At 48.4% G+C, this 20,299-nt stretch overlaps 1 protein-coding gene and 1 pseudogene across 1 annotated transcript; one reads left to right on the top strand and one right to left on the bottom strand.

The window, feature by feature from the left end:
* Positions 1-927: 927 nt before the first annotated feature.
* Gm2a (GM2 ganglioside activator) lies at positions 928-11,695 on the bottom strand. Its single transcript, XM_005350051.2, has 4 exons — positions 11,472-11,695; positions 5,945-6,106; positions 2,723-2,905; positions 928-2,423 (listed from the first exon to the last, which is right to left on the bottom strand). Exons 1-4 carry the CDS (start codon positions 11,550-11,552, stop codon positions 2,268-2,270), a joined length of 582 nt encoding a protein of 193 aa, XP_005350108.1. The 5' UTR covers positions 11,553-11,695; the 3' UTR covers positions 928-2,267.
* LOC101986271 lies at positions 11,551-19,419 on the top strand (annotated as a pseudogene).
* The last annotated feature ends 880 nt before the right edge of the window (positions 19,420-20,299 follow it).

Genomic DNA, 20,299 nt, shown 5'->3' on the forward strand with positions numbered 1-20,299 from the left:
CTCAAGAGGCATCAAGGCACATTTTAATAAGTATGACAAACTAGATCTCCTGAGCCAGTAAGGTTCTGTTCTGAACGTGGGCACCGATTTGGTGGTACATGCGTATAATCCCAGTGGGCAGGAGGCTGGTACAGAAGGACTGAGTTCCAGGCTAATCTCTACCACCCAGTGAGAAACCAAAGCACAAAAGCAGAATGCAAACTAGAAATCAAAAGAGAGCTAGACATGGTGGAGTAGGCCTGTAATCCTGAAGGCAGAAGGAAATCAAGTCTAGAGACATAGGTGTTTGCTATAAAAGGGGTTTGAGGCACTCTAGGCTAGAGCAAGACCCCGTCTCAAAATTAAAGAGTGGGGAGGGGCTCAATCAAGTACTTACAAGTGTGAGGCCCTGAGTTCAGATCCCCTGAGCCATGTAAAACCCTGGGTGGGCATGATGGACTACATGTGTCATCCCAACAATGGTGAGATGTGAGGTGGAGGCAGGCAGACAGATACCTAGGACTCGCTAACCGGACAGCCTGGCTTGCACAGCGAGTTCCAGGTTAATGAGACTCTGTTTCAAAGAAAAAGCAGAAACCACCCAAGGGTAGAAGGTCTTCTAGCCTACACACACACACACACACACACACACGAAAAGAAAAAAGAAAAGAAAATGAAGAAATGAAAAGAAGAAAAGACAAGACAGAACAGTGGGAAACTGTAGGTAAAGAAAGTAAAATCGTACCCTGAGAGCTCAGGCTCACCCTCAGAGCAAAGCAGAAATCCCAGCTACTACTAAGATAAACACAAGCACCCATGTTTGGTGATGCCCGGAGTCCCCTGTACCACCCACCAAGTCCTTCCACAGAAACAGCCCATCACAAACAAACTTCCAAAACACTCAGCCATGCCCAGTGAAGAATGCAACCAAGAAAAGGAGGGCACTCGGCAAGTTAAAAAGATTTATTGCCAGCCTAGGCTTCCAGTCCAGAACTCGGGCTGTCTGAGGCCCAGGAAGTTGTCATGGTGCAACTTGATGTAGGATCCACTTTCTTCATGGGATCCCTGCTCCACATGGTGGTTTCTGGGGGGCCCCCTCCATTGTGAACCCCTGTACCCTGATGGTGATGAACTCTGAGGTTGGCACAGTGCCCAGCTCTCAGAGACCACCTGGACCTCCTCTAGTGCAGGCTGAGCCCTCTTTGAGGTCAGGCACCGTGGACTTGACCCTGAAGAGGGAAGAGATGATGCCAGGTAACTTGAGACTGAGAAGATGAACAGGTGTGAGAAAGCAGTCACCTGTGAGCCCGAGAGCCCCCAGATAAGTCCTTGTGGCCCCTCTGGCCTCTACAGTATATAAAAAACATTTGTTACCAACAGTTAAAAATTCTAAGATTTCATATAAAAATCTGGGTTTGGAGCCTAAGGGAGAAAAAAATATTGTGACTATCTGGCAACATTCTTACATGGCACTTACTGCTCACATTGGACTCCTCCCCCACAGGACTAGATATGCCATTCCAGACCCTGGCCACCTGGCACCAGAGCACATGTGCTATTGGGTTTGGGGTTTGATTCCTTGTCTAGTAGAAGGAATGTCAGCCCACTCCTTGTGTGTGTGTCATGCCAAAAAAGGAAAAGTGAAAGCCATGCCCGGAAGCGATTGCCTTGGCTCCCTATGCCTTCTGCTTAGCCCTGCAGGCACCTGGGCTTTTACGGAGCTTAGTGGAACATGCCCATCATGACTCCCATGGGGTTTCTGCCGCACACCACCCTGCCTCTCCTGGATCCATCCAGCCCCTGTGGTGGCTAGGCAAACTCGGAAGAGAATATAATTAACCGCGGCAGTTAATGGGGGGCAGACTAAGATGGATTACCTAAGCCTCTTCGTAGGAGAAGTTTAGGGTGCAATGAGAAAGGTTAATACTGTTATTCTTGTTTTAAGTTGGTGACTCAAAAGAAGGGGTCGGGGTGGGGATAACTTCAGGAGGCCAAGGTTGGGTCAGTTTGAACTTAAGATTCCTCAAACATGTTGGTTCCCATTCCTTGACTGTTTTGGATAGGAAAGAAACTCTTAGAAAGTCGTAGGGATGGGGAAGAGCACGGCTCACAGCCCAGCAGATGGCGGCCAGCCTGGTCCATCCTCCCTCGGGTCAGGTTGCACAATGATTTGCAGAGAGAGAACAGTAGGAGAATGCAGCTAAGGGCGTGCAGGTCTGGGCCCTGGAACACAGAAGAGGAGGCAGGCCTTCCTGGTGCCCCTTCATTCTGTGGTGGCTGCTGCCAGGCTATCTGCCCTTGAGAGAGACAGCCATCTTGAGGCAGCCCAGGCGCTTCCCACCGCTGCTCAGGATACTCTGGATGCGGTAGTTGCCGGTGCTCAGCCAGCCCGGCAGCTCCAGGTCAGGCACTGTGAAGTTGCTCGTGGGCAGTGAGTAGGTGCCCTAAGGGGAAGAAGTGAGCCCAGGTCAGGGTTAGCCTACCCACCTACATCTATGATCTGCCCCTATCTCCATTCTGCTAAGAGCCAGGAGTGTTGCCATAGCGCTCTTCCAGGCTGGGTACCAGTGGTCACATCTAAGCACAAAGCTGCCCCATTCCACCAATGGATAAATCAAGGCCCCTGGCCTCCAACATAACAGTTCTCATATACCCACAGAAGCAATATGCAGCGTGAGAAGGCCACACCCTCTCTCTCTCTACTGCAGAGGAGTAGTTAGAACCTTGATACCCCAGTACTCACTTCCTTGAAGGGACAGTGGCAAGGCAGCCCATAGCTGTGCAGGGGCTCCGGACAGGACTCTCCAGGGGGGATGTATAGGTCCAAGAGTTGACAGAAGTCCTCATAGGTACAGCTGCCTATCTGCTCCACACAAGGGATCTTGACCCAGAAGCCAGCTACTTCCTTCTCCAACACGAGCTCCACCTGTCACAGGATTTGACCAAGGTGACAGTGTGAACTCCAGGGCACACATTCCTGCTCCTGCTTCTTGAAGTTTCATCTCACAACCAGCTACAATAGGCTCATAGACCAATCTCAGAGTAATCTAGACATTTCCATTGGTTTTTTTGGAGACAGGGTCTAGACCAGGATGGCCTTGAATATACAGTTCCCTTCTGTCTCTTCCTCCAGGGTAGGATTTGGCTGGGGGGATGTTCACACTGAGTCCCAGTATTCACCCTTCCTGAGAGTGTGGTGGGCATGGATCATCAAAAGTCCCTTCTCTCTGACCCACAAACCATCTTCCAGTTGGCACTATCCAATGCCACTGTCCACTGGCTGGCTGAATGTGGCACATGTCCTGGGTGGGCCCGCCATCCAGTCTCAGTTATAGGGTCTTTCTCTCTGTTGGCTGCTTCTGGTTCACATTTTCTCTGTTGCAGCACAGATGACAGGGTAATACATGGAAACACAGCTAGGCACAGCAGTGAACAGCTCCTGGTACCCTGGAGGAACTGCAAGTTCAAGGCCAGCCTGGACTACACATCTAGCCCCTGTCTCAAACAAACAAACCAATGGAAATGTATGGGGAGTTACTCTGAGGCTGTCTATGAGCCTTATTGTGGCCGGTTACAGGAGCTGAATGACCTCCCCAGACTCACCTGGATGAGAAAGCTAGAACGATCTTCCCACTGCCAAGCTACCCTGATCCCACTCCTGGTCTAATGACTGCCTACCTGACTGCGGAGAGCAGCCAGGACTCCCAGGCAAACAGCCCAGTTACACTAGGCACATGCAGAAGATTAACTCTATAAGTTGTCATATATGCCAGTTGTCTCTCAGAGCCAGGATGCTGTGTGTGTGTGTGTGCGTGTGTACATGTGTGTGTACGTGTGTGTGTACGTGTGTGTGTGTATTCTCAGGCACCCTCCACTTTGGTTTTTAATTCAGGGTCTCTCACTGATTCATCCAGACTGATTTTCCAGGAATCCCCCCATCTCGACCTCCTCAGGTCCAAGTGCACACTACATCACGCCTGGTTTTTTACATGGGTACTGGGGATTGAATACAAGTCTTAATGCTTGCACAGGAAGCATGTTATCAGCTAGGCCATCTCCCAAACCCGGAAGCCACAGTCTTCAAATCCCCTTCAAGATGCTAGCAACTTCCAGTCTCAGCTTCGCTTTATTTTGAGGTTTCACTTTGTGTTGTTTGGATTTTGGTGTTTTTGAGGCAGGATTTTATGTGGCCAAAGCTGGTCTGAAACTTGCTGTATAACAGAAAATGGCCACGACTTCCCAATCCTCCCGCCTCCACCTCCCAGATGCTGGGATTAATTACAGTTGTGGGCCATCACCCTGGCCGAGGTTCCACTTCTGAGAAATAAATCTTGGTTTGGTCCTTATTCCTCCAGACTCCACTAGACCCAGGCTCCTGCCTGCATCTTCAAATGCCCTCGTGTCAAGAGTACTGGCTGAGAGAGGGTGATGTCAGCATGGCCTGACTCCTGCTTGCCTCACTGACCCGCTCTATTAACTAATATGAATCCACCCTAATTGCACAGCACCCTTTTCCCCAGCCTGCCTTCTCCTCCGGGCAAGCCTATTCCTCCTCAGATCAGGAAGAGCCAGAGGGCCTGGTTGGAAGGTTAATTCTGCCCCTGAGGGAGTCGGTCAACTTCCTTCAGTCTCTACTTCCTCCTCACCTCCCAGAGTGGGGTGTTTTATACAGTATCTACCTCTTTCTTGAGACCCCCTTCATAGGGTCTGCCCTGCACAGAGGTTCCCCCAATTTTTGTTTTGTTTTCTGAGATAGGGTCTCACTATACAGCTCTAGCTGTCCTGGAACTCACTATAAACATACAGGTTGGCCTCAAACTCACAGTGATCCACTTGCCTCTGTGCCAAGTGCTGGGGATTAAAGGTGTACGCCACTCACTAGTCTCAGTTTTAGACCAGGGAGACAGGCACTGGCAGCAGGACCCCGGCCTCTCTCTTGGGTTGGCAGGCACTTCCTGAGGCCCTTAGCTACCCTCTCCTAACATGGGTCATTATTCCTCCACTTGGACAGGGTTGTTTCTGGATTTCATATCATAAGGAAACCAATCCACTAGGGTCAAGAATCTAAGAGTCAGCAGGGCCGTGGTGGTGCACATCTTTAGTCCCAGCACTTGGGAGGCAGAGGCAGGTGGATCTCTGAGTTTGAGGCCAGTTTGGTCTACAGAATGAGGTTCAGGACTGCCATGGTTACAGAGAAATCTCATCTCAAAAAAATTAATTAATTAAAAATAAGTGAGGCGAGGGAAAGATAAAGTGCCTGGCAGGCAAGCATGAGGCCCTGAGTTATTATTATTGCATACACAATAATAATAAATAAATAAAATTAATGTGAAGCTACATGATCATGAAAGCATAAATAGAACATTATAAGGACAAATCCTAGCCTTGTACAGTGTCTCCAAATTGATCACGTTGTCTCATTAGTACAAGTGTGTGACGATTCTGACAGGGTCCATAACAGCCAACAATAACTAGCAATTGAGGAGTTAGACTACAAGATCTATAGAGCCAGGTGGTGGTGGCATACGCCTTTAATCCCAGCACTCGGGAGGCAGAGGCAGGTGGATCTCTGTGAGTTCGAGGCCAGCCTGGTCTACAAGAGCTAGTTCCACGGCAGTTAGGGCTATTACACGGAGAAACTCTGTCTCAAAAAAAAAAAAAAACAAAATAAACAAAAAACGACATCTATAAGAAGTTAGGCATAGTGGCACATGCCTGTAATGCCAGTCCACAGGGGGTGATGGCAGAAGATTTAGAAGTTCAAGGCCATTCTCAGTTACAAAAAGAAAGAAAAAGATAGAAAGAAAGACATCTATAAGAAGCTAGGCACGGTGGCAGGTTCATAGAGATGAACCTGGCAAGTCTGTGAATTCTGAAATCCTTCACAACCCCTTGGGTGTGCACCTCCTTCAGTGCCTGCTAGCTGCCCACTCCCTGCACCTCTTCCCCCTAGCCCGGGGCTCACCTTCTGAGGAGAAACGAGGGGGACGGTGGTCTTGCCCTCAGCACTGACAATCACATCTCCAGGAACGACGACGGGGTCAGGTTGGAGTGTCAGGCTTTTGAGCACTGCAGGGTCCTTTCCTTCATCACAGTTATCCCAGGAGAAGCTGCTGAGTCGGGGAGGCTAGGGAAAACCAGACACAAAGGCGGAAGTGAAGGAAAAGAAGCTTTTAGACCTGCACGCACCCTTCTGAGCCCCATGGTAACAGTTACACTCCTCTGACCCATTCTTCAGGCAGGACTCCAAGGACAGCCTCCCAAAGTGTGAGATTGAAGGTCCATTAAAACAGACCTTGAACTTCAAAATGAAAGGGGCTGGGATGTAGCTCTGTTGGTAGACTGCTTGCGTGGCCTATTGGAAACCTTAGGCTCCATCCCCAGCACTGCACAAACCCAGAGTGGTGGCAGAGGCAGCCCTTGGGAGGTGGAGGCAAAGCATTCGGAATTAAGATAATCTTCAACTAGATAGCCCATCACAGGCCAGTCTGAATGCATAAAGCCCTGTCTGGGGCAAGGGAGGGGAAACTTAGCTGGTGTAAGCCCGAATGTAAGCACTCGGGTTGAGGCAAGATGATGGAATGTTTGTGGTCCCTCTAGATCAGCCTAGGCTACAAGGAAAGAAGGAAGGATGGATTGAAGGAAGGAGGAAGGAAAGGTGGGAGGGAGAGGGGAAGGAGAAAGATCCTACCTCTGGCTAAAGAAGTACTGGCAGTAGAGGGGAATTCCTCATTTGTGTGTGGAGGGGAGTTACTCATAGTAGCCCTCGCCCTAAGTCATGCACACATGGGCAGCACTAATTGGATCCAGTGGGTTATTATATTAAAAGGAAGGAGATGAAGCTGGTAGCAGATGTACTGGGCAGTTGGAGGGGAAGGTGTGGGATTGTACTGGAGATGATCTAAATACATTGTACATAAGCTACCAATGAATAAATTAAATATTCTTTTAAAAACAGAATTAACCCCACCTAGCTTTGGGGGTTCTTCCTCTGATTCCCCACCCTCCTGCCACCCATTTCTTTCCGGCCAGTTTTAGGTCAGCACAGGACAAGCTCCTGGAAGAGTCACCCTTGTATTGAGCCTGGTCATGTCCCACCCCATGTCCAATCCAAGGCTAGCAACAATGGGGAACACACTAACCCGGGGGTGGGGAACAACAGTAACCCAAGTCTCAACCTTTGGGGAACAAACAGGGCCCACAGGACGAGACCTACAGGGGTCCCTCAACGATGAGCAATCCCAGGAAGTGACTTTCCATCTTGCAAGCACATTCTTACCCCCTATCATGAACCACACCAGATCCCCAACCTGAGTCACCCACGACTCCTTTACAGAAGCCCTTTCCTGACCTTCCTCCATGTGCCCCAGGTCCACCTCATGTGACCATCCTCACCCCAGGACCTCAGGATCTAGAATTCATCCCTCGCCCCCCTTCCCCTCTCCGTCTCTCCTTTCATGCATACTCACAGGCCTCAGGCCACCCACAAGGATCCTCAGCACTGCCATCATCCACGCGCGGGCTTTGGAAATCCTGCACCCCAGCCTGGTCTCCAACTTAACACACCCATAAGCCATCAGGACCCAAGGAACACTTGATCCAAGCTAAGCCACAGCTTCTCTCTGCCCGATTTTGGAATTAAGACACAAGAAACTGAGACCCTATGACATGAGGCTTGGCACTATCTTGGGTCCAAAGTTGTAATCTGGGTTCCAAACATGTACACCTGTGACTCAACACCAAACTCAAGTTGAAGACGCGAGGCTAAGACCTCTTCTGTCCTATGGAAAAGGGACACAGAGTCAGACACCGTATGATCTACTACAGCACTGAAGGAGACAGGCATGGTGACATAACTCCCGCACTTGAGGGTCTGAGGCAGGGGATTTCAAGTTTGAAGCCAGTTTGGGCTACACAGTGAGACCCTGTCCTTAAAATAGAACAAAAAGCAATATAAAATCAGGCATGGGGCACAAGGCCTATAATCCCAGCAGCACTCGTGAGGGGGAAACAAGGTCAGTAGTTTAAAGTCATCCTCAAGTACACAGTGAGTTCGGTGACAGCCTGGAGTGCTATTCAGAAAAACTAGGCTCCAGTCAGACAGACCTGGGTTGAAATCACAGCCTGGCACACATACTGCCTTGAAATCCTGACTTCCACACCTTCTAAGTGGAGGCCCTTATAGCTTCCTCTCAGGGCTGTTGCAAAAAGGTGAGAACACATATATAAGAACTCATGACATGGTGTCAGGCACCGAGCATGAGCTGGCTCACTGAATGACAGCCATGTGCCCTCCTGGCCTCTGTTTCCTGCCACCAACTCCTCAAGATCCCTGGGAGCCTGTTAAACTCCATGCTCAAGCTTCCCGGCATGGGCTTCTGCTCCCTGGAATGAAAAGCCACACTGTGACGAAGAAAGGCAGGGCCAGGGTAGGTACCAGCAGATATTCTACTCAAACTTCATTCCACAAGTATTTATGGAGCAACTATTTCAGGTCCTGAACTAAGGGCTATGTAAACGATAGAAGCAGTCAGTCCTGCCCAGTCTTGTGTGGCTGATGGTCTAATGTAAATAAACATTACCCAGGTTGGCGGTGTAACTCAGAGGTAGAAAGCTTGCCTAGCATGCCTGAGGCTAGCATGCCTGAGGCTCTGGGTTCAAACCCAAATACCAAAGGTTAGAAAAAGGAAGAGAGAAAGGCAGGGAGGATGGGAGGATCCAGAAGGTGTGGGGAGTAACTCAGGTATTACTGAGGGTGGTTAAGAGCGGACACTTAAGATGCTCTTTCAGGATGATAAGTCAGCCATTGCTGACGAAGCACAAGCCAAGATCCCGGGGAAGAAATTCAGCTGGTTGAGGCACTGCAGAAAGACCAACAGACTAGCCATGTTGGATGAGGGACCTGGCTGATACTGGAGGGGTAGTAGGCTCATTTACGATAGGCCCTCACGGCTCACATTCAAGAGAACCAACTGGCCGTGGTGCAATAGAACACCTTCAGAAGAAAGTATTACGCTTGGAGGAGAAGGGTGGAGGGGATGGTCATAAGACCAAGTGAAAAAAAAAATGGCTGAGTAGTAACCTGGGCTAAAATAGCGGGAGGAGGGTCTGCTTCCCCCAAATCAGCAGCCTGATTCGCACTGAAGATTGATTTTGGGCATAGGGAAGTTTCCAGAGTGCCCTTTTAGAATCCTCCACCCTCTCCTGAACACCTCTTCACCCGGCCCTAGGAGTTTCTCACAAGGTGTTTGCCTACTGGCAAGAAGGGCCTGGGCAGCAGCAGCAGCTATAACACATTCCAGCACCTGAGTCCAGGCTCACGGGGAAAGGGAGGATGGAGATCAACGGTGCCTACCTGGGAGATGTCATCCCCAGCCTAGACCAAGACACAGGAAGAACAAGCCAGAACGTGACAACAGAAAGATGTGGCTACATAAGCAGAAGATAGGGCCAGCTACGGGCATAGGTTAAAGTCACATAACTGCTGCTGCCGCTCTCCCTAGCAGGTGCCTCTGGCACAGTAACTAAGCCCTGGAGGGTCAACTTCCGCATTGTGCAAATGGGCACAACTGTATCTTCTGCCAGGACGATGGCCAGAATTAAAACGTCTGTACACAGAAAGCAACAGGACTCAGCTCCTAAAGAGGGCCAAGCTCATTTAAATTTCCTGTGTCAGGCTTAAGAAGAGGGGGACGATGTGACAGGGATGACAATATGGTACCCCGAGCAGGTGCTGGAACAGAAAGAGGACATTCATGGGAAACTGATGAGACCCAAATAAAGGCTGGTTCAGTTCACACTGGCTCCGTGGTTTTAACGAGCAAACACTGACAATCTGGGACACTAACAAGGGCAATTAGGTAAATACATGAAATTCGATCCTGTCCTTATAAATTATTCCAAAATTAAGATCATTAGAAAAGTTCCCTGTAACCCCAGCAATTGGGAGATAGAGGCAGGGAGGTCAGAGATCAAGGACATCCTTAGTAACATAGAGTTTTACACTGGCTGGGGCTACAGAAACCCTGTCTCAGAAAAAAAAAAAATTTCTGAGACAGGGTTTCTCTGTGTAACAGTCCTAGCTGTCCTGGAACTCACTTTGTAGACCAGGCTGACCTCAAACTGGAAAGATCTGCCTGCCTCTGCCTCCCATGCGCACCACCACAGCCTGGCTGAAAAGAAATGTTTAAAGGGGAAAAGTATAAAGCTCAACCCATAGCACACAGTAGGTATACAATAAGTGATACCCACTATATAACACAGAGTCTAGTAATTGCCTCCTATCTGCCTGGCACAGCTACTATCTCCACATCCCAGGGTCACAAGATCAGTCAACAATATAAGAGGAAGTCAGGGCTCCGGGAGGCTCACTCCTCACTCACTGGTCACTCCACAGCCTCCACCAGCCCATGACTGCAAAGTCAGGTTCTGAGCACATAAGCCTACAGAGAAGACATAGATGGCAGAAGGTAAGGTTCAAAAGGAACATTCACTGAGACATCTTAAGTAAGTCCTTAATGGACAGAAGGAAGTTGGTGCCTACAAAGCCTCCAAATTGGCTTTCTGAGCTCCAGAAGTTAAACGGTACCCTCAGGCAAAGCACATAGGAGAGATATCCTCAGGGCCCAGTCTCTAACTGGGCTCTACCTCACAAGGCAGCTGCCGAGGACTCTAAGAGACTAGCTGCCTAGCCTCTGGGCAAATGAAGTCAAAAGATCCTTCCTCCCACTTCCTGCCTCCAGACTAAACAAGACTAAAGCCGTGCTGGCCTCAACCTTACTACTCTTTTGGCATTCCACAAAATTATCTCTTTCATGAAAGCCCCCACCCTGTGCTGGCATCACACCCATTTTACAGACAGCAGACCAAGGCTCAGGTAATCCACAATCAACAACAGAAGAGGAATCAGAAGTCACTGCCCCCACCACCACTTTCAGTCTCTCTCTTTACCGCTCCAGGCTTAGACAAATCTCCCTGAAGGGGCAGGAGGAAGAGGATCTGGAGGACTAGGATTTACCCCTTTTGGCCACAGCAAACGGCAATGGAACTGGGCTTTTTACTCAGAATGACCAAACTTCCCTTTCCCAGGGGTATGCAGCACAGGAGTAGAAGAGAGACTTGGGAAGTGAAAGATTTGGGGGTGGAGGGAGCCTCAGTAGCTCACAACCAGGAACAGCGGGATCCCACGGCTGATTCTCAGTCCCTTGGTGGCCAAATTTGGATCTCGGGGTCTGATTCAGCCGTCCCACCCGCAGGAAGACCTCCGAGTCAAGCAGAAAACAGGGAAAAAGACCAGTGGGTAATGCAGCGAGTCACAGACTGAGAACCTGGGCCTGAGGCCGGTGCGATTGCACTGCTGCTTTGCACCCAAAAAGGATGGTACAGAAGCGATCTGAGGAGAGGAGTCCCTCCGAACAATCGGAAGCAAACAGCCCTTGGCTGCAGCAGAGGGTCTGTTTCAGGAACGCAACTCCAGGGTTTGGGACACTCACGCGCTTCGGGCCGAGGCGCGCAGGGGCGGCGGGGCCCGCGAGCAGCAAGCCCAGCACGAGCAGCAGCGGTACACGATGCATGACGACGAAGGCCCTCACGGTCGAGCTAGAAACTGCTGCTCACAGGTGCCTTTAAAGCCCGCAGGTCTCACTGCAAAGCCGGGCCCGCGCTCAGCGCTCCGCCCCGCGCTGCCCAGATTGCAGGCCCCAGGAGGGACTTCTCCAGCCACGCCCCCAGAACCGCCCGCTTCGGCCCCACCCTCAACGGCCTACCGCAGGGGCAGAGCCAGCGGAGCAAGGGGCGGAGCTGAGTGCCGAGGACAAAACTGGCTCTACGAGAGGCGGGGCCGATTGAGGGCGGAGCTGAGGGAAGGGGCGAGGCTAAAAGGTCGGGGAAGGGTCGAGCACAATGGGCGGGACTGCGTGGGGGTGTGGCTAAGAGGAGGGCAGGGCTGGGAGGGGCGGGGCTGAATGTAGAGAAACAGTTATCAACACTCGGATGGGGCGGGGCTGAGTGCCGGGCCGTGAGCAGATGGGGCGGGGCTTGTCTGGGGGCGGGACAAAGCGCTGGGGTGGATCCGTAGCCTTCAGAAGGCTTCTTTCTTCTTGAGGTTCTGATGTTTTTTCCCTCCCAGATTTTTATCTGTACAAATACAAAGGTCCCTGCCACTTTCCCGCTTCCACCGTACCCGTGACTCCTGGCCTCTGACTTTTAACAACTTTTGCTAAGCCCCTGAGGCTTTTTGAGAGTCAGGAGATTGGCCTCATTAGTCCGGAGGAAACATCTGCTCTTGGGGTTGAACTGAGAGTACAGAGGGGTTTACCGAGACCCGCGATCTTTTGCTAAAACATTACCAAAGTTTAGTAGCCAAAGCACAAACAAAATACCAGAAATGTCAATGTCGAGAGGACAGAGATAGCACACATTGCCACCGCAGCAGCCTGAGGAGTTCGAGATCTCCACTAGGACCAAACCCCATGGACTTCGTCGCTGAAAGGAATTTCAGGACTTGCCGCATGGTGAAGCAGAGTTGGTGGTTTTATTAAAAATATTTGAATGTAGATTTAAGCATGAGGTTTATGAGACAAAAATGGTGCTCGGAAGAAAGTTAAGACACACTGGAGGGTTGATTGGCCTTCTCAAAGACTCGCGTTTCAAGTCTTCTTTTGGGCTGGAGAGATGGCTCAGTGGTTAAGGCATTGCCTGCTCTTCCAAAGGTCCTGAGTTCAATTCCTGGCAACCAAATGGTGGCTCACAACCATCTGTAATGAGGTCTGGTGCCCTCTTCTGGCCTGCACGCATACACACAGACAGAATATTGTATACATAATAAATAAATATTTTTTTAAAAAAGAGTCTTCTTTTCTCACAAAAGATTTGTAGAGCTTTAAGACAATTCTGAAGCCATTTCTGACAACTCTCAGCACTTCCCCTCCTCCCCAGGGAACCAAGGACATAACAGCTATGCATGCACGTACTGAGATGTTGGGAACTTTCCATCTCCCTGAATAGGGGCAAGATCACCCTTAGGTGTTGACTCAGTTACTGATGTTTTTACTTAGTCCCTGGCAAAGTGACTCTCAGAAGTTTCCCTTTACCTCATCTGATCTGGCAACCACTCTCCAGCCAATTATTGGTAATAGCTCTTTTGAATAAGCCAATCAGAATAGTTAAAGAACAACTCCCAGACACCCCTTCCTTCTGGGGTTTTTCCCTTTAAAAATAGCCTGTACCAGACATTCAGGGTCTTCTAGCCTCCCGACTGCTGGAAGACCCTGCCATGACAGAATTAATAAAAATCCTCATGCTTTTACATCAGCTGTGATGTGAGAGATGGTCTCTTGGGGCAACTCCTTCTCCTCGGTGATTGGACGCTAGGGTTCAACAGATTTAGGAAGCTTTTTGGAATTCTATTTCTGGGAACCCGATCCTTGTTTCTTTATTTGCTAACTAAGGTTGTAGGTGGGATCCAGAAGTGTCTTGTTGTAGGTGGGATCCAGAAATGTCTTGTTGTAGGTGGGATCCAGAAGTGTCTTGGGCAGGGTTCCAAGCTGGTCGGCTAAAATCAGAAGCCCCTGAACTTGCACAAGGGGCTGAGTGCATGTGCTTCTTGGTAAATGGATTTTCTAGTAAAATTGCTAGAAAATTGTAGACTTATATCGAGGAGTGGGGGTTGGCGCCTTAGGCCATAGGTAATTCTGCTGGTCTTCTTGCTTTTCTGCTCCAACCAGATTCCAGGTTTTACAACCTTTTTCCTTATCTTCCCCTATTTTTCCCTATCTTTCTTTTTTATTGATATTTATTGAGCTTTACATTTTTCTCTGCTCCCCTCCCTGTCTCTCCCCTTTCCCCTTCAATCCTCCCCCAAGGTCCCCATGCTCCCAATTTGCTCAGGAGATCTTGTCTTTTTCTACTTTCTACTTCCCACGCAGATTATATCTATGTAAGTCTCTCTTAGTGCCCACACTGTTGTCTAGGTTCTCTGGGATTGTGGTTTGTAGGCTGGCTTTCTTTGCTTTATGTTTAAAAACCACCTATGAGTGAGTACAAGTGAAAATTGTCTTTCTGTGTCTGGGTTACCTCACTCAAAATAATGTTTTCTAGCTCCATCCATTTGCCTGCAAAATTCAAGCTGTTGTTATTTTTTCTGCTATGTAGTACTCCATTGTGTAAATGTACCACATTTTTCTTATCCATTCTTCAATCGAGGGGCATTTAGGTTATTTCCAGGTTCTGTCTCTGACAAACAAAGCTGCTATGAACATAGTTGAGCACATGTCCTGTGGCATGATTGAGCATCCTTTGGATATTTACCCAAAAGTGGTATTATTACTGGGTCTTGAGGAAGGTTGTTTCCTAATTTTCTGAGAAATCGCCACACTGACATCCAAAGGGGTTGTAGTACCAGCTGGCATTCCCACCAGCAATGCAGATGTGTTCCCTTTTCCCCACAAACTCTCCAGCATAAGTTGTCATCAGTGTTTTTGATCTTGGCCATTCTTAAAGGAATAAAATGGAATCTCAGAGTTGTTTTGATTTGCATTTCTCTGAGGAATAAGGATGTTGAACATTTCCTTAAGTGTCTTTCAGCCATTTTAGATTCCTCTGTTGAGAGTTCTCTGTTTAGATCTGTACTCCTTTTATTTTTATTGGATTATGTGATCTTTTGGTGTCCAATTTCTTGAGTTCTTTGTATATTTTGGAGATCAGACCTCTGTCTGATGTGGGGTTAGTGAAAATCTTTTCCCATTCTGTAAGCTGTCGTTTTGTCTTGTTGACCGTGTCCTTTGCTTTACAGAAGCTTTTCAGTTTCAGGAGGTCCCATTTATTAATTGTTTCTTTCAGTGTCTGTGCTCCTGGGGTTATATTTAGGAAGTGGTCTCCTGTGCCAATGCGTTTGAGTGTACTTCCCAGTTTCTCTTCTATAAGGTTCAGTGTGGCTGGCTTTATGTTGAGGTCTTTGATCCATTTGGTCTTGAGTTTTGTGCATGGTGATAGATATGGGTCTATTTTCATTTTTCTACATGTTGATAGCCAGTTATGCCAGCACCACTTATTAAATATGCTTTCTTTTTTCCATTTGATATTTTTTTGCTTCTTTATCAAATATCAGATGTTCGAAAATGTGTGGATTGATATCCGGGTCTTCTACTCAGTTCCATTGGTCCTCCTGTCTGTTCTTATGCCAATACCAGGCTGTTTTCAGTACTGTAGCTCTGTAGTAGAGTTAGAAGTCAGAGATTGTGATGCCTCCAGAAGTTCTTTTATTGTACAGGATTGTTTTGGCTATCCTGGGTTTTTTGCTTTTCCATATGAAGTTGAGTACAGTTCTTTCGAGGTCTTTGAAGAATTTTGCTGGGATCTTGATGGCATTGCATTGAATCTGTAGATTGTTTTATGGTAAGATTGCCGAGAAAGTTTTAATTACTATGCCTTAGAGATCCCTAAACAAAGCATGACCTGCAATGCTGCAGGCCATTGTTTATGGGAGATAGCAAGTCATGTGTTGTTTTTCTCTTCCCTAAACAAGTTTATTTGACCCTTCGGAACCAGAAGTGCTTGATCACATGTTGGCAGGAGGTTCGCAGAAAATATGTCAGGGTATGCATTTGCCCCAGATTGGTTGTAGGCTGGAGGTGTAACAGGATGTATGCCTTTCCCTGAAGGACCTGATGGGAAATGAAGTGAAGTATGGGTTTTCCTCCTTAAGCCCTTGCAAAGCTTGATTCGAGACATTTCCCGGGAACCTGGGTATGGACCTGGCCAGAGCCCATCCACCTGGCCAGTATTTAATTAAAACTTGCCTCAAATTTGGCTTTAAACTGTGGTGGTGGCCTCCATCCATGGGATTAATGGCATTCCCATAACCCCAGCACTCTTGAGCCTCCTGCCTCCAGTTCCCCAAAACTTTACTTCATTTTGGGTTTTTTGTCTTGGTCTGGTCTTTTGCTTTTTTGAAACAGAATCTCACTATGTAACTCTAGCTGGCCTCAAACTTGCTATGAGGACCAGGCAGGCCTCGAACTCACAAAAATCCACCTACCTCTGTCTTCTCAAGTGTTGGGATCAAGAGCCTGCACCACCTTGCAGCCCAGCTTCTCTTATTTTCACTCACCTTTCATACTTAATCTTTTAAGGTTAGATAACAGACTTTATCTCTAAGTCATGTGTTGGTGTACTTTTATAATCCCAGCACTCCAGAGGCTGAGGTAGATTGCCAGGAATGTGAAGCCAGCCTGGGCTACACAGTGAGTTACAGGACTGAGATAATGGGTACTTTTCCAAGACACAATTGTTTTGTCTGTGATGATGGGGATCTCGACTTTAAGCAAAGTCAAAGAAATAAAGTGTTACTGTTATCTGTTTTCTTTTTTATTTATGTATACAAGTGTTTGCCTATGTGTCTATATGTACACAAGGTGCCCGTTCAGATGACACTGGATCCCTTGAAACTGGCATTACAGATGCCTGCAAGCCACCATACGGATGCTGAAAACCAAACCCAGGTCCTCTGGTCCTCCACAAGAACAGTCAGTGCCTTAACCATTGAGACATCTCTCCCGCCTCGTCTTTTGTTGTTGTTTTAGGATTTTATTTTCTTTTTGAACAATGTTGATTATACTTATCTTCTTACAACTGTGAAAATCTAAAGGATATTTCCCCAACTCTCCTCCCACCTCTCTTTTATTTATTGGCAGGGGGTCAGGGCTCTTGCGTGCACACATATGGAGGTCTGAGAAGAACTTGTGAGAGACCAGGTGGGGCTTGGGAAGCAAACTCTTGTCAGATTAGCAGCAAGCACTTCTAACCACTGAACCATCTTATTGCCCCACCCCCCGCCCCTCCTCCTCCTCCTCCTCTTCCTCCTCCTTCTCCTTCTTCTGTATTTTTAAGACAGGGTCTTACCCTGTAGTTCTGGCTGTCCTGGAACTCACCACTTAGACCAGGCTGACCTTGAACTCACAGAGATCCACCTGTCTCCCAAGTACTGGGATTAAAGGCATGTGCCACCACCATGAAAGGCATGGTCTCACTATATAATTCAAGCTAGCCTATAATTCAAAACATAGCCCAAGCCGACCAAGAACAGGAAGCAATCTTCCTGTCTCATCCTCCCAAGCACTGGATTCCAGACCCAAGTTACCACACTCAGCCACCTAATCATTTTTTGTTAATTTGTTTCCAAAGTTCCCGTTACATTTATCCATTCATTTATTTATTTGTGTGTATACACCTGTGTATGTGAGTGTGTGTTTAACACTAGAAGAGAGGTGAAATGTATCTCAGTGATAGAGGGCTTACACGGCGTGAGTAAGCCCTGGGTTTTAGGGAGTAACTACTAGGATTTATCTCAGTGGGATATCTGTTAATTACCTAGTTTTAGAGAAAAAGAAACAGAGACTCTGAAACAGGGTAGGCTTTCCCAGGGTCACTCAGCAGCAGGGCCCGAAATTCTGGCCTCACAGCTCAGCCACACGGGGGGGGGGGGGGGGGGGGGGGGGGGGGGGGGGGGGGGTAGGGGGGGGGGGGGGGGGGGGGGGGGGGGGGGGGGGGGGAAGAACCACAAAGCAAACAGGAGAACAAGACCTTCTTCATCTCAAAGAATAGCCTGTGCCCCGAGAGCGACTGGAGGCCTGACAATGCCTCTGGGGAGTGTTGGGACAGGTTGGGCAGGCCAGACAGGGTAGGGAAGGAGTCTTGGGAACAGTGCCCCTCAGTCTCAGCAGCCAGGTAGGAGGTGCCTGTGTCCCATCCCACTAGCGCGTTCTCTGACACTGTCATACTCACTTTGGGTTATACCCTAGCATCACCTGGGGAGCCCCAGTACCCTGGGGTGGCAACCACGTCTTGGCACCTTTTCTAATTCCCTAGAAGGTTCCAGTAGCTTCCTATCCTTACAACCTTCTATAGTTATCTATAGAACTAACGTGTATGCAGAGTACCCACGGACTCATTAAAAAACGCAGTGAGCCAGCCTGGTGGTGGCTCACCTTTAATCCCGAAACTCCGGAGTCAGAAGCAGGTGGATCTCTGTGAGTTCAAGGATGGTTTGTTTGATCTGCAGAGTGAATTCCAGGATAGACAGGGCTACACAAAGAAATCGTGTCTCGAAAAACATAGAAGAAAACCAAAACCAAAAAGCAGGATCACATGGCCTTCTCCTCTCCCTGCCACGTCTTATGCCCACGCCCTCACATCAGTGCAGAGTCATCTGAAAAAAAATGTCACTTTGTTCTAAACTCCCAGTCTAGGGCGGGTGGTGGTGGTGGTGGTGGTGGTAGCGCATGCTTTTAATCCCAGCACTTGGGAGGCAGAGATAGGCAGGTCTCTGTGAGTTTGAGGCAGACCTGGTCTACAAGAGCTAGTTCCAGGATTGTAACACAGAGAAACCCTGTTTTGAAAAACAAAAAACAAAAACAAAAAGCTTCCAGACTATTGGACTGGATACTGTGAACTTTGTTCACACCAACTTGAGGAAAAACAACAGGCAGCCCTATGTGGTCAGTGAATTAGCAGGTCGTCAGATCAGTGCTGAATCCCAGGAGGCTGGTAGAACTGTGACTCAAGTTCCCAGAGTTGCAGGTGGTGGGACCCACAGTTGTAGCCACGGTGCCTTTGGAAGTATGTGTCGGGGAGGGGAGGCTGTATGTTTGTTGGCACCACAGAAAAGAAACCAAAAATGATATTGACAGCCTTACCAGGTGGAGGAAGATAAGGTTGAAGGTTGAAGATAAGATAACACGTTCAGCAGCTTAAGAAACTTAAAGCGTGGAATGATGTCAAAAAAGTCTATACCTCTCAGAGAACAAGAGCTGGCAAGGGTAAAATGAGAAACCAATGCCGCAGCCAGCGCAGAGGGCTCTGCAGCGTCTCTCAGGAAGATAATGGTACCCTCGAGGCCAGAAACATCCCTGGTATTACTCTGCTAACTGTAAGAAACTGAACATTTGAAACTTGCTCCTGGTGGGCATGTGGGATGATACTACATCTGAACTGAAAGCGCTTCCTGAATGCTAGGTGAGTCCCACGGCACTGGCGCTTGGCATAAATCTGCTTCCCTCAAACGTAACTATAAACCAGTAGGTGGTGGCGCACGCCTTTAATCCCAGCACTCGGGAAGCAGAGGCAGGCGGATCCCTGTGAGTTCGAGGCCAACCTGGTCTACAGAGGGAGTTCCAGGACAGGCTCCAAAGCTACAGAGAAACCCTGTCTCGAAAAAAAAAAATTAACCAAACATTCCCCTGTACAAGATGATGAGTACAGACCTTGGCCCAGAGATCCCAAAGGACCCTCCAAGCACCACACAAGAAGATTCATCATAGGGGGAGGAAGTAGAATCCACTGAAGGACCTGAGAATCCTGTTGAAGCCGAACCCTTATGCAAAGACTACATGCAGGAATGCCATTCTTCCCAGAGCAGGACGCACAAACAGTGCTGGCAGCTGAATCGGAGAAGAGGGCAGGCGGGCAGAGAAGGGGCCTGCAGAAACTAAGAAAGAAAAGTTAAGACACTGAAGAAGACGGCAGAGAAAAGGCTACCACTGTCAAGAAACCAGCAGCTGAGAAGAAACCAGCAGAGAAGAAGCCTATAACAAAAGAAAAAATGCTGTATATAAACTATTAAAAATCTGTTTCAGCCTGTTTGATTCAAAACCTGATCTAAGATGCAATGAGGAAAAAAATGCAGCAAGCCATTTAGCAATCTGGATGGAGCCCAATAATTTGCATTTTAAAAAAATCGCATAGCTTCCCTAGGCCCAGCCCTGTGGCTCACACCTATAATTCCAGCAAGTAGGAGGTGGAAGCAGGAAGATAGGAGTAAGTTCAGGACATCCTTGACTACATTGAGATTGAGGCCAACCTGGGCTACGTAAGATCTTATCTCAAAAAAAAACCCAACAAATAATATATAAATACCCCCACCATGAGCCAGTGTCACCGGCCAGTACTCAACACCACAGTTTCAGTAGTATCGAGGCTCAGGAAATATTACCCAAGGTATGGGGCACATTGTGTGCTGGGCACTTTTAGCTGAAGGACACTGGAAGACCTTCAGATCTGCCTGACTCCTCTCTTGCCCTTCTTCTGCTCAGCACCTTGCTCAAATCCAAGCTACAAAGCCTAAAATAGTCTCCTACCCAAGGCAAACCCTAGAAGCCAGGACCCATCTTCCCCAAAGCCAACCATAAAACCTAGGAATGCAACTGTCCCTTTCCTCTGCCTTCCGACAGAGCAGCTCAGCACACACAGGTCTCCAACCTACCTTATTTGAAAGTGGATCATAAGATCCTCATTCTGGAATAGGTCTTTCCCGACATGGGGAGGA

This window comes from Microtus ochrogaster, chromosome 7 (assembly GCF_000317375.1).
Source record: "Microtus ochrogaster isolate Prairie Vole_2 chromosome 7, MicOch1.0, whole genome shotgun sequence".
Lineage (NCBI taxonomy): Eukaryota > Metazoa > Chordata > Mammalia > Rodentia > Cricetidae > Microtus > Microtus ochrogaster.